The sequence below is a fragment of the Dipodomys ordii genome, unplaced genomic scaffold (genome assembly GCF_000151885.1).
Source record: "Dipodomys ordii isolate 6190 unplaced genomic scaffold, Dord_2.0 Scaffold3, whole genome shotgun sequence".
Taxonomy (NCBI): domain Eukaryota; kingdom Metazoa; phylum Chordata; class Mammalia; order Rodentia; family Heteromyidae; genus Dipodomys; species Dipodomys ordii.
This window is the reverse complement of record NW_012267219.1, coordinates 31317552-31331477: the sequence shown is the minus strand read 5'-3', so window position 1 is coordinate 31331477 and position 13926 is coordinate 31317552. Positions and strand designations below refer to the sequence as shown.

Sequence of the window (13926 nt, the reverse complement as noted above, 5' to 3'; positions counted from 1 at the left end):
GGTCTAAATATACATATTTAAGCTTTGTTTTAAAAATTATCCTCTTATTTTGGACAATATTAAAAAATAGCTTACATTTTTAGTGTGCTGTCTGGTCAGTAACTGTAAAGTTGTAACTCTAATGATTAAGTTTAAAATTTGTATGTTTTCCTTGATTCTACTGAAACTATAATTAAGACTTTACCTAATCAACATACATGAGGTAAGTTTAAGCTAAAAAAAAAAAAATCACAAAGATAAAGAGTTAACCACCAGAAGACTACACAAAATCATAATGCCCACACCTCATATTCAAAGTTTACAGCTTTTAAATATCAACCACTGCTTATATGTAATTTAAAAGCAAATATTTTCTGCACCTTAAAAATCAAATTATATTAAGAAACATGGGAAAAAAATATCTTGGCAGAATTTAGTTTTGGTAACAGAAGACAATGCAACAATGAATCCAAATGGAACAAGACAGCAGTGTTTAAAGTTTCTAACTTCTAAACAAACACACCAACACACTTATTTGTCTAAAAAAATATTTTGGTAATAAATTGACAGAATAAATGTTTTGCTGTAAATAAAAAGTAAAAAGTTCCAATTAGTTTATAGCTAGCCTTTTAAATCATGTACAGCCAGCTAATAGTTCTCTGAGACACCTATTGTTGCCCTAAAAGATTCCTGCTAAAATCAAACTGTTAATACGTCTTACTGAAGTAGGACTTCCATGATGCTAGAAATCATTTAGAAAGGAAGATAGGGCTACATTACCACCATTACTATTCATAAAAGTCACAGAAGAGATTATTGCTGTGCTTTTGTCAATACCATCAAATTTTGTTGCAGTTATAAAAAGTACAACCAGGTTACCTTTTCTCTTACTGAATTTCATGTTTCACAGGTCTGTAACATTTTTTATCCAGTAGAGAATTTTAAAATAGTTTCTGTAAGCATTCCAAGAATTTAAATGTGTAGCTTCACATTGTACTATCATGTTTTGCGCCCTTGTTTTTCAAATACACCAAAGAAATGTATTTTTCCCAAAAATGAAATATGATGTCCACATTAAAAAAATAAAGCCTACAAAAAAGTTCCAGAGCTAAAAAAGATTATTCATATGGCACAATGTGATCTCCTACTAGTCCAAAGGTTTAAGTCCATTTATATATCTTGTTTACTTTTCAATGGAAAACTAAACTTATTGAGGTGAAATCACATTATTTTTAGTTCTTCAGTCAACAAGTATACACAAATGTTTTTCTATATATTAAAAATAGGAGACCAAGTTGAACGTGCCAAAGTGATACTACTCAGTTGGATGTTTTAGCCTCATCACGAAGAAAATTAGAAAAGGGATTTCCTTGGTTGGTTTCCATAGCTTGATAGACCAAAAACAAAAAAACTGCTACAATAACAAACAGCAAAATTTTTATCCACATGGGAATGGAGCGTCCCTTTTTTGTCTTTTCTGATTTGACATCTGCCAAGGGAACATACTTAGGAACATATTTGGACGAGAAAGATTCTTCCATCCTGAAATCACTGAGTTCTAATGGTCGGCCTGCAGCCCCTTTTATTGGTCTGCGACAACTAGCACTGTTGAAAGTGGAAAAAAAAGAAAAAAGAAGTTTTTAGGTAAAGTCATGATGTGATAAATAACAAAATGTCAATGCCACTACTAAGCTTCAAGTGAGAGTAGAAAACTGATTCACATAAAGCAGTCAAGTTAACCTAGTCACAGTAGAAAATTGACACACATAAAGCAGAGAAGTTAACCTAGTTAAAACTTCTATATATATTTTCACCTTAGAAGTAAGGTGCAGGGACTGGAAATGTGGCTTAGTGGAAGAGTGCTTGCCTAACATGCATGAAGCCCTGGGTTCAAGCTCCAGGAATGGCAGGGGAAAAAAACATTAGGTGCAGTGGTTCATGCCTATCTCAGTTTGCTGGGAGGCAGAGACGGGGAGATAAGGGTTCATTAGCCAGCTATGGCAACAAGTTAACAAGACCCTATCTTTTTTTTTTTTTTTGGTCAGTTGTAGGGCTTGAACTCAGAGCCTGGGAGTTGTCCCTGAGTTTTTTCACTTAAGGATAGTGCTCTACCACTGTGAGCCACTTCTGATTTTCTGGTGGTTAACTGGAGATAAGAGTCTTATTGACTTTCTTGCACAGACTAGAAGCACCACCCTTAGCCTATTGTGCAACCAAGCCAGGCAGGGTTGTGCACACTAGAATTCTAGCTAAGAGATAGGAGGATCGCCAAGGGAAGAGAATCTCTTAAGCTGGAGAATTTCTATTAGAGGCTGTCTCAGGTAAAAACTAGCTAAAACAAAACAGAGCTGAGGGCTATTTTTCAAGTGGTAGAGTACTGTCTAATAAGCACCAAGGACTGAGTTCAAAACCCCAGCATCATTAAATAATAACTAATACTATTGTTTATTTTGTTGTTTTTTTTGTTGTTCTTGCTGGTCGTGGGGCTTGAACTCAGGGCCTGGGCACTATCCCTGAGCTTTTCTGCTCAAGGCTAGTATTCTACCACTTTGAGCCACAATGCCACTTCTGGTTTTCTGATGGTTAATAGTAGATAAAGAGTCTCAGGACTTTCCTGCTCGGGCTGGCTTCGAACTGTGATCCTCAGATCTCAGCTTCCTGAATATCTAGGATTATAGGTGCCAAGTTAGTGGCGCCCAGCATTGCTAATCGTCAGAACACAAATGTTCACTAAACCTGGCTTTTAAAGACTTTTCAAAACTAATATATCTAGGCTGGGAATGTGGCTTTGTGGTAGAGTGCTTGCCTACCAGGCATGAAGCCCTGGCTTTGATTCCTCAGTACCATATAAATAGAAAAAACCAGAAGTGGCACTGTGGCTCAAGTGGTAGAGCCCTAGGCTTGAGCACAGAGAAGCTCAAAAACAGTACCCAAGCCCTGAGTTCAAGCTCCAGGACCAGCAAAAAACAAAAACAACAAAAAACAATGTATCTAGAAAGAAATAAAAATACAAGGTGCTTTTAGTTTCTCAGTTACTCAGGAGGCTGAGATCTATCTTGGTTTGAAGCCAGCCCTGGCAGACAAGGTCCCTCCAAGACTCTCACCCCCAATTAACCATTAAGAACAAAACCAAAAAACCAACCAACCAAACAAAAACAAACCAAAGTGGAGATGTGGCTCAAGTGGTAATCAGCCTTGAGCACAAAGAGGCTAAGGCACAAAGAGGCTCAGGAAAGTGCCCAGGCCGAGTTCAAGCCCCACAACTGACAAAAATTTAAAACATTAAATTAAAATAAAAAAAAAAAAAGGAAGGAAACAAGGAAGGAAGAAGGGATTGTTCTTCTTACTAGATTTTTGTTTAGATTACAAAATACATGGTCTGGGTATATAACTCAGTAGTACAACACTTGTCTAGCATGAATAAGTGCCAACACTGTCCTCCTCTGCCCCCCCCCCAACCACAAACCCCCAAATCTCTTATGCTTGATTCAGGTTTGAAGTACCTAATTCCTGTTGGTGTAGATGCTTCATAGGGGAACATTTCCTTAAGAATATCCCTTTCTATTCTTCTTTCTTCTGTTTTTTCTCCCACCTATTAGGAAACAAACAATGTAAGTTAAAATTTAGTAAAAACATGCCATAATTAAAACAATTCTACATATAAGTTTTAGAGAACAAAATGTCATTTCAATCTATCCTAGCCTTTGACTGCTGTTTCCCAAATTCATGATCATCTAAGTGTCCACATGCTACCAAAGCCCCTTTCAAATTTCTTCATTACATAGGTATCTTAATGGAGTTATTAAAGGGGAAACTGACATAAACTCAGAATCCGGTAATCTAATAAGATATGTCAGTACAGATCCTCTCCCTGACTTTCTATGTTCTTCATGACTAAAACATTGAGAATGAAATATTTCTTCCTTTTATTAATTCTGCAACAAATGCTCAAACATAGAAGGTGCTTAATCATCACAAGCCTTTAAATTTTAGTATGCTTTAAACTAGTCAATGCACCTTGCAACTCAAAATTTTTTTCTCAAAGTTTGTTTTGCCATGTAAGTTTACATTTATGCCAAGACCAAAGTATTTTACCTGCTTTCGTAAAGATTCACTGGAGTTATAATGTACCATGCAGTTAATAGTTTAAGGATTAGTTATACAGTTAATCAATTCCACCACCCTACAGAGACCCGTGGAAATCCCATCATTTGACCCTTTTGAGCCTCCCTTTAAGTCCAAGTAGCATTTTCAGGCTTGGATCCATGACAAACAGACAATATTACAAGTAGCACACACATGATCACTCCCTTGAAAACTAGAACTAAAGAGACACATGACAGCAAGAGGATAGTATTATTAGTACATTATAGTATATTAGTTAATTTTCATTTTCAATAGTATCTCTAAAATATTTGTGCATATATACACAGACACACACCACCCAGGTAAAGTTAAAAGTTCTGCTCCCCTCCCACTCCAAAAAAAGTCTCTTTGAAAGATCAATGATAGCATCGATCTAAGTTTTATTCATTTACTTCAGCTCTGGTCAATGGTTTCTTTGGTGTTCTTCTGGGTATGTCTGAGAATTCACTGATTGGCAGAATAGGAGCTGCATGCTTGAAATTTCCAGTCACCCTATTGACAACCTGCCAAGATTCAAATTATTCAGACTCAGAATTTACCAAACATAACAAAGATACTTATAAAAAAGAATAATCTGCTTCTGTAATGTTTGAATTTCTCAAATAAAAATCTATGCAGAATTGAAACACATTCAGCGGTTCACAAATGAAACCTTGAAATTCTTCAAATATTTAGTAAAAATTAGCTTCATAATAATGAGGACATTTGTGTAATGAATTAAACTTATTTGTATACAGTGGCTATATTGAAAAATTCTAAAACTGAGTGAAAAATTCTAAGTGTAGAATAATAGAAGGAAATCTGTCTAAAATGTAATGTATAGAACATGTAAAGTTGAGATTTGCCACAATTCACCACCTCCCCATTTCCAATTATGAGATAATTTACAAAAAATACCACTTTTATAGTTTGTGAAACATATTTACTAAAGATTCGTTGCTTGAAGCCATTATAGTTTCAGCTATAGGAGTACTCTCTGAAATTACTGCACCATCTATACGAAAATGTTGTGAAGTTTCCACCTGTTAGTTTGAAAACAAAACAAAAACAATAAATGCACAATAATAACTAAGACCCTACCAATCTGAAAACCCAATTCTAAGCAATAAGCCTTGCATCACCCTTTTCCTTGGAGTTCTTCTTGACCCTCTTGTAGATTCCCTAGTTAATGCCTGCAGAGGTCCGACTTTTGAAGATCCACTTGTCCATTCAGTCTCAGTTACTCCAGCTTGAGAATAGCTCTATTCAAGCATCGACACGTTAAAAAAAAAAGTCATATTCTCACATCAAACACCTTAATGGCCACATTAGCACAGAGAAGGCAGAAAGCTGGCAAATCCCAGCAGTTACAAACAATGCTATGCCCTCAAATTATTTCTAATGTATTGATGACACTGACATGTAAGCATCAGTAAACAAAGGGTGGTAAAAATATACTCAAAAATCCACCAATAATAGCTCATAAATTATAATAAAAACAAGGGGAAAAGCACATCAATTATCACTGACTGGCTCCTTTTGTGACTCACTGTTGGCTATTATGTTTTAGGACTGCAGCTGGATTTCTGTCTAAACCAAGAACAGACTGTCATGATTTATATGAAAGTCATTTGTTATCACAAGTGAATTTCCTTAAAAAAGGTAGTAAGGTGCTGGTAATGTACAACTACAATCTTACTTATTCAGGGGGCTAAGATCAAATGACCATGATTCAAAGCCAGCCTACACAGGAAAAATCTTATCTTTAATTAATCACCAAAAGGCCAAAAGTGGAGGTATGGCTTAAGTGGTAGTATGCCAGTCTTGCAACACAAAACTAAGGGATAGTGAACAGGCCATGAATTCAAGCTCTAATACCAACACTGCCCTCCTTATAAATTTTGGCTGGGGGTGTATTAGTAGTAGACCACTTGCTAAATAAGAAAAATCTGTGGATTCAATCCCCAGGACCATCTAACAAACTTATGACTTAGCATACAGTAAACACTATTCTTTTCATATGGTTAAGATTATTTTAGCAACATCAATTTAAATTTAAATTATACTCAGCTACCTGAACTAAGAATTTCCCAGGTATTAAACTCTCTTTGGAAAAAAGAATCAAGATTAGGCAATAAGAAAAACCTGGCAATTATCCTTTCATGAATACACAAGCTTAATATGTCACAATTGCAATGTTACCCTAGTCTCATTATGGAAAGAGATAGGTACAAGCAATAAACAGGGTTGTCTTATAGTCAAAAGATGTGGTAGAGCATTAGATTTGAGCAAAAGAAGCTCTGGGACAGCACCCAGGCCCAGGATTAGCACCAAAAAAATTAACTAATTAAGTATGTATATAACAAAGGGTTGTAGATGTAACTCAGTGAAAGACTGCTTGCCTAGCAAGCAGCTCTGGGTTCCATCACAAGCACCATAAAGAAAAAATTAGCACGTTTTATATTCCGGTTAAAACCCATTAGACCAATGTTTCTCAATGCCAGAGTGAGATTATGTTATCACTTTTACTTTTTATGTAATATTTTACCTAGATAATTTATGGGTTTATAGCTATTATGTTTAATGCCTTTTTAAAAAAAAACTCTTGTTTTGTTTTTTTTTGGTCAGTTGTGGGGCCTGAACTCTTGGGCCTGGGCGCTGTCCCTCAGCTCTTCAGCTCAAGGCAAGCACTCTACCATTAGAGCTACAGCACCACTTCCAGTTTTCTGAGTGGTTTATTGGAGATGAGACTCTGATGGATGGGGCTGGGAAGGTGGCTCAGTGGTAGAGTGCTTGCCTTGCATGCATGAGGCCCTGGATTCCATTCCTCAGCACCACATAAGCAAAAAGAAAAAAAGCTGGAAGTTGTGCTGTGGCTCAAGTGGTAGAGCGCTAGCCTTGAGCTGAAGAGCTGAGGGACAGTGCCTAGGCCCAGAGTTCAGGCCCATGACCAGACCCCCTCTCCCCCCCCCCAAAAAAAAGACTCTGATGGATGAAGTGGCGCCGTGGCTCAGGCAGTTGAGCACTTGCCTTGAGCTGAAGAGCTGAGGGACAGGGGCCCAGGCTGGCATTGAACGTGATTCCTCAGATCTCAGCCTCCAGAGTAGCTAGGATTACAGCACCAGGCTAAAAAAACTCTTATCTAGTGACAAGATTAATCATCCAGCTAACCAGGCTTATTTGGCTAGAAGTATTACTACTAAAAAATTCCACAAAGATAGTGTCCCAAATCTGATGGTATATTTATACATACTGACATTTACTTTGACTCAGTTTAAAAATCTAGGGATTCCTTCTGCTATCACTTAGGATATAGCTGATGAATATAAAATAGACATGAAAAGACAAATTTGTAAATAAATTATACTAAATGGTCAACTTCCTGATTATGTGAATGGAAGAAAATAGTTGTTTTTTTGTTGGTTGTAAGACTTGAACTCAAGGTCTGAATGATATCTCCTGAGATATTTGCACAAGGCTAGTGGTCTACCACTTTGATCCACAGCTCCACTTCCAGTTTTCTGGTGGTTAACTGGACATAAGCGTCTTTTGGCTTTCCTGTCCCAGCTGGGTTTGAACCATGATCCTAAGATCTCAGCCTCCTAACCAGAGAGGACTACAGGCATGAGTTGAGTTTACTGTTTTCAATTTGGTGGGTACAGCATCATCTAGAAGGAGCTTTAAAAAAAAAGGAGCTGAACACCTGAAATCCTATCTACTCAGGAGACCGACATGTAGAGGATGAGGATTCCAGGCCAGCTGAAAGGAAGTATGTTTGTGACAGGAGTTCATGAGACCCCCGTATCAAAAAAAAAAAAAAAAAAACCACACAAAAAACCGGTATGCAGTGGTGCAAACCTATAAATAGGAGAATCTTGTACAAAATGCTGGTCTAGAATACCCCAGGCAAAAATGAAAGAGCATATTAAAAAAAAAAAAAACAGGAATGAGAAAAATAACCCGTTTAGCGACTGAGAAATCCTAAGTTCAAATCCTTGTACCACAAAAAAGCAAGCAAGCAGCTGATGGCTCATGCCTGTTAATCCTAGCTATTCAGGAGGCTGAGGTCTGAGGAGCATGGTTCAAAGACAGCCCAGGCAGGAAAGTCTGTGAGACTCTTATCACCAATTAACCACTAGAAAATCAGAAGTAGTGCTGTGGTTCAAGTGGTAGAGCGCTTGCCTTGAGCTTAAAGAGCTGAGGGACAGCACGCAGACCCAGAGTTCAAGCCCCATAACCGACAAAAAGAAAAAAATAAGTAAGGAAGAAAAAAAGGAAGAAGAGAGAGAGAAATCCTTGGATTCAAGTATCTAGAGTAGCAGAATATCACATGTGAAGCCAGCCTGGGATACAGAGAAAAACTGTCTTTTTCTAAACACAAAATAAAAAAAGAACAAAAATACTTTCAACTACTGAGCTCATGCTTGTAATCCTTGCTACTTAGGAGGCTGAGATCTGAGGAGCCCAGTTCAAGCCTGCCCAGGCAGGAAAATGCGAGATTTTTACCTCCAATTCATCACCAAAATATCAGAAGTGGTGCTGTGACTCAAAGCCTCAGTAGAGGGTTAGCCTTGAGTGAAGGAGCTCAGAGATAGTGCCCAGGCCCTGAATTTAAGCCCCATAACCGGAAACAAAACAAAACAAAAAAAACAAACAAAATCATAAAACGCTAGCAGAGACAGCAGAAAAGTTTGAGGAACAGCATCCAGGCCCAGAGTTCAATCCCCATGACTAGCAAAACAAAAGCAAAAACATACCCAACATACCAAAAACCCTTGGGCCAATTAAAGCAGAATCTCTTCTAAAAATAAGGCCTGAACAGCACTGTGAATACACACCAGCAGTACAGTGTGCATTACCTACAAAGTCCTACATCCAACCTCCAGCACAAGCAAGTAAAAAACCACCTAAAATAAACAAATGAATAGGTATGAACGTAGTTAATTCTAATTGTTTCTGAAAAAATTCTAAAGCGAGGTCTGATACATCTTGTTCAAAATAATTTAACTGCAATGAACTTATCTCAAAGCTAAGTTTAAAACAAAACCAACAGCCAGGAACCCAGTGGCACTGAGATCTGAGGTATTTTAGTTCAAAGTCAGTCCACGCAGGAAAGTCTGAGACTCTTATTTACAAACAACCAGTAAAAAGCCAGAAGTAAAGCTATGGCTCAAGAGTGCTAGCCTTGAGTGGAAAATGACAGGCAAGATCACTGTGAACACAAATACTAGTACTGGAACAAATCAAATCAAATTAAATTAATATGTGAGCTGGTGGCTCACATCTATAATCCTTGCTACTCAAGAGATTGTGAGATCTGAGGATGGTGGTTTGAAGCCAGCTTAAGCAGAAAAGTCTGAGAGGCTCGTATCTTCAATTAACTAGCAAAAACCCAGAACTAGAGGTGTGGCTCAAGTGGTACTGTCAGCCTTGAGTTAAAAAAAAAAATTAAGGGACAGTGCCATGGCTAGCCCTGAGTTCAAAACCCAGTCCGGGGGGCTGGGAACGTGGCTCAGTCGTAGAGTACTTGCCTTGTATGCCTCAGGCCCTGGGTTCAATTCCTCAGCACCACATACGCAGAAAAAGCCGGAAGTGGTGCTGTGGCTCAAGTGGTAGAGCACTAGCCTTGAGCTGAAGAGCTGAGGGACAGCACCCAGGCCCAGAGTTCAGGCCCCATGACCGGACCCCAAAAACAACAACAACAACAACAAAAAACCAGTCCTGGCACCCACACGCACACACATGTGCGCGCACACACACACATGTAATACTGCAATTAAAACTGTTATTTAATAAGATGGACCAATTATTGAGGTTAACTCACTGGCACGTAAAATAAGAATGTGATTGCTGTTTTGAGGCCAAAATAAGAGTTGTAGTATCATCTATGTTAGAGCAAGATGTCTCACAGAACCTGGGCAGGATGACACACATTTGTAAACCCAGCACTTAGGGGACTAAGGCAAAAAGATCTCAAATTTGAGGCCAGCCTGAGCTACAAACTAAGTCCATCTTAAAAAACAAAACAAAACAAAAAGCCCCTAAAGTGTTCTATAGATACCAAGGAGAAACAAACCTTTTCACAGTGCCTTCTAATTAAGTTCTTGGGTAAAAGTCATTTGGGTAGCTAGACTTCAGAATGTAGATAGAAACTGGGTTAGTAAGGACTATACATTCCAACCAATAAAAATACAAAATACAAATTTAAAAAAATTAAACTAGGTCGCAGGAGAGACCGTGAGACTCCTATCTCCAATAAACCACTAGAAAACCAGAAGTGGCGCTGTAGCTCAAGTGGTAGAGCGCTCACCTTGAGCTGAAGAGTTGAGGGACAGCGCCCAGGCCCATAGTTCAAGCCTCACGACCGACCAAAAAAAAAAAAAAAAATTAAACTATGTCATAAAAGAAAGTCAAGCCAGGCATAGTGGTACACTCCTATATCCCCAGCACTCAGGAGGCTAAAGCAGAAAAACCAAGAGCTAGATGCTGGTGGCTCACATCTGCCTATAGGAAGCTGAGATCTGAGGTGTGGTTTGAAACCAACTCAGGCAGGAAAGTTGGGAGACTCTTATCTCCAATAAACTGCTCAGAAAAAGCCAGAAGTGTCACTGTGGTTCAAGCAGAGTACTAGCCTTGAGCCAAAAAAGCACAGGGACAGAACCCAAGCCAAGACTTCAAACCCCAGGATGGCAAAAAAAAAAAAATAAAGAAAGAAAGAAAAAAAAATTGAGGTAAATCATGACTTTTTTTTTATACTAACTTAAAAAAAATAATAGATTCCCCCCATAGAGAACAGTGTTTTCATCAGTGCTGCTGGAACACAAAAACCTCCAACTCACAGTATTTGAAGAAGTGGCACTGTGGCTCACAGTGGTAGAACACTATCCTTGAGCAACAGAGCTCTGGGACAGTGCCCAGGCCCTGAGTTCAAGCCCCAGTACTAACCCCCCACCCCCCAAAAAAAAGAATAAGAGTATTTGGTGACATCTAGTAAAACTATCTAGCAACTTCACATATAGAGTTCTGTAAGACAAATTGACCAAAAAAAGTAAATGCTACCTGAAAAAGACATTTTGACATAATGCTGAACTAACAAGAGCATGCCACCAAAAAAAAAAAAAAAAAATATATATCTCCACAAAATGGCAGACTAAACAGTAGGTCCATGAAGCAATTTGTAGAATATGACAGAGAAGAATGTACAAAGTAGGGTTACTTTTATAAAAGTATAAGGGTTAAAAAGATTTTTTTTGGCCAGTCCAAACAGAGGCTTAAACTCTGGGCTGAGGTGCTGTTATGGAGCTTTTTTTGCCGAAGGCTAGCAGTCTACCACTTGAGCCACAACACTACTTCTGGCCTTTTCTGAATAGTTTATTGGAGATTAGAGTCTCACAGATTTTCCTGCAGGGCTGGCTTCAAACCACAATCCTCAGATCTCATTCTCCTGAGTAGCTATGATTACAGACATGAATCTCCAGTGCCTGGCTTAAAAAAAAAAAGTTTTTTTTTTAATATGCAGAAAATGTAACTTTCTAAATGAAAGAAAAAAAATCAGCTGTATAGGAAAAAAATATCTTAAACCCATTAAGCTATAACACAAAGAAGAAATTCTATATAGCATGATCTTATACCCAATATTTTAAAGTTATATCCTAATGAAGTATATCTTAAATGGAAGGGAGACCTCAAATTGCACTTAGTAACATTATCAGTAGTAATACTGTACTATTTTGAAACAAACATCATGTGATAGTTATATAAAGTATCACTGGAAGAATCAAGATACCCAGCATAAGAAAAAAGATACCAATTCTAATACCCAAAGTTATATATCACATTTATAAATTTGAAATACCATGTTTTGACAATATGCTTTTCTTTTTCCAGAGGGAAGGAAGAAAAAAAGAGAGAGAAGGGAAAGGGCAGGAGAGAATGGGAGTCAAGAAGGGGGGGAGGGAGAAGACAGACTCAAGAGGGGAAGGAAGGAAGAAATCAAAAACTGAGATAATCTCAGGCTGGGGATATAGCTCAGTGGTGAGTGCTTATCTAACATGTGTATAAAATACAACAAAAAAGTCCTGCAATGCATCATAAATCAAATATATAAAAATCAAGTATTTGAAAAAATACTTGCCAGATATTAGTGGTTCACACCTATAATCCTAACTACTCAGGAAGCTGAGCTCTGAGATTACAATTTAGAGCAAGTCTGAGAAGGTCAGTCCCTCCAATTAACTAGCAAAAGGCCAGACTGGCTCAAGAGTGCAAATAAGTGAGCAGAAAAAGTGACAGTATGAAGGAGGCCCTGAGTTGGAGGCCCAGTACTAGCAATACAATAAATTAATTTATTTTTCTTTTTAATAACATGGGCAATTAGTAATTAATCTATGTAGGCCACATAGTAAATTCTGGCCTAGAATTTACTATGTAGTCCAGGCTATGTTTAAACTCAAGGTTCTCTTGCCTTGGTCTATCTAATACTGGGCTTATAGGTGTGACTATACATCATGCTTGGCTCAGGTTTAATGTTTTAATTGTAAATTTCTTTTTCCTTTTGGTTGTGGGGCTTGGCCTGGGTGCTGTACCTCAGCTCTTCACCTCAAGGCTAGCGCTCTACCACTTGAGCCACAGCGTCACTTCTGGCTTTTTCTGTTTATGTGGTGCTGAAGAATCAAACCCAGGGCATCATGCATGCAAGGCAAGCACTCTGCCACTAAGCTACCTTCCCAGTCCCAGGCTTATTGTTTTAAAAAAATAGGTAAAACATATAATGATATGTAGGTATTACTCCAATCTTGATTTTAACAATGTAATTGTAAATCAGACATTTCAGAGTGGAAGAATTTGAATGTTGATTAGAAAAAAAATTACTTTTACTAGGAGGCATAGTGGACATAGTAAATATCTTTTAGTGCATGAAATGACATGTCAGAAGTCTGTTTGAATATAATCCAGCAAAACAAAACAAAACGTAATTTAAAAAACAGTATAACTAGTGTGATCATCTGTTAACTACAATTTAAATCCTCTACTTCTTATTTTTTTGTAATAAGGCCATTATTTAATTCTGCCTATCACCTTTTAAATCTAAACTTTTCTTTTGACTACCCTGCTCTTCAGCTGGGATTCTCCAATTCAAAAACCTGTTAAACCATCTTAATTCTCTCCTTTTAATCTTGTTATCTGAAGACTCTCTTCTTGGCACTAAACTATCTTGCATCCTAATCACATTCTAACCAGTTTTCTATGCTTGTCTACTTCAATATCTTACAGGATTTTCTAGTTGCTCTTTTGTAATTTCCTTACTTTTTAGCATGCTTTTATAGGTCTTTGCTAGCAACATCAAAGAAAAAAAAATCTTATATTTGGTTCTACAGCAAACAAGATCTCCATTAATTCAATGCTCTATGTTCTCCAATCACCAAACGTTTTTAATAAAATACTTCTATGCCAAGTGAAAAGTACATGCTAAAAGAAAAAAATCAAGAACATCTCCAAGATGAGATTTTAAAATGACCGAGGACTATGAACATACCTTAGTGGTAGAACATGGCTAGCATGCATAAGGCTCTGTTTTACCACCAAGTAACCCTTACCAAAAACAAAAACAAGAAAATGGGATAAAAAATAATTTGACAGAGCCGGGCGCTGTTGGCTCACGCCTGTAATCCTAGCTACTCAGGAGGCTGAGATCTGAGGATTGCGGTTCAAAGCCAGCCCAGGCAGTAGAGACCATGAGACTCCTATCTCCAATAAACCACCAGAAAACCGGAAGTGGCGCTGTAGCTCAAGTGGTAGAGCGCTCTCCTTGAGCTGAAGAGC

The 13926-nt window shown here is 37.9% G+C and overlaps 1 protein-coding gene across 1 annotated transcript in view; it reads right to left on the bottom strand.

Annotated features, from left to right (window-relative positions):
- Window positions 1-811: 811 nt before the first annotated feature.
- Tmpo (thymopoietin) overlaps window positions 812-13926 on the bottom strand; it is a 33944-nt gene continuing 20829 nt past the window's right edge. Inside the window, exons 4-8 of the mRNA XM_013018988.1 lie at window positions 5247-5366; window positions 5052-5147; window positions 4518-4628; window positions 3483-3571; window positions 812-1584 (exon numbers count right to left, since the gene is read on the bottom strand). Of these exons, the coding sequence (XP_012874442.1) occupies window positions 1299-1584; window positions 3483-3571; window positions 4518-4628; window positions 5052-5147; window positions 5247-5366 (702 nt within the window). The 3' untranslated portion in view covers window positions 812-1298. The remainder of the gene's footprint in view (window positions 1585-3482; window positions 3572-4517; window positions 4629-5051; window positions 5148-5246; window positions 5367-13926) is intronic.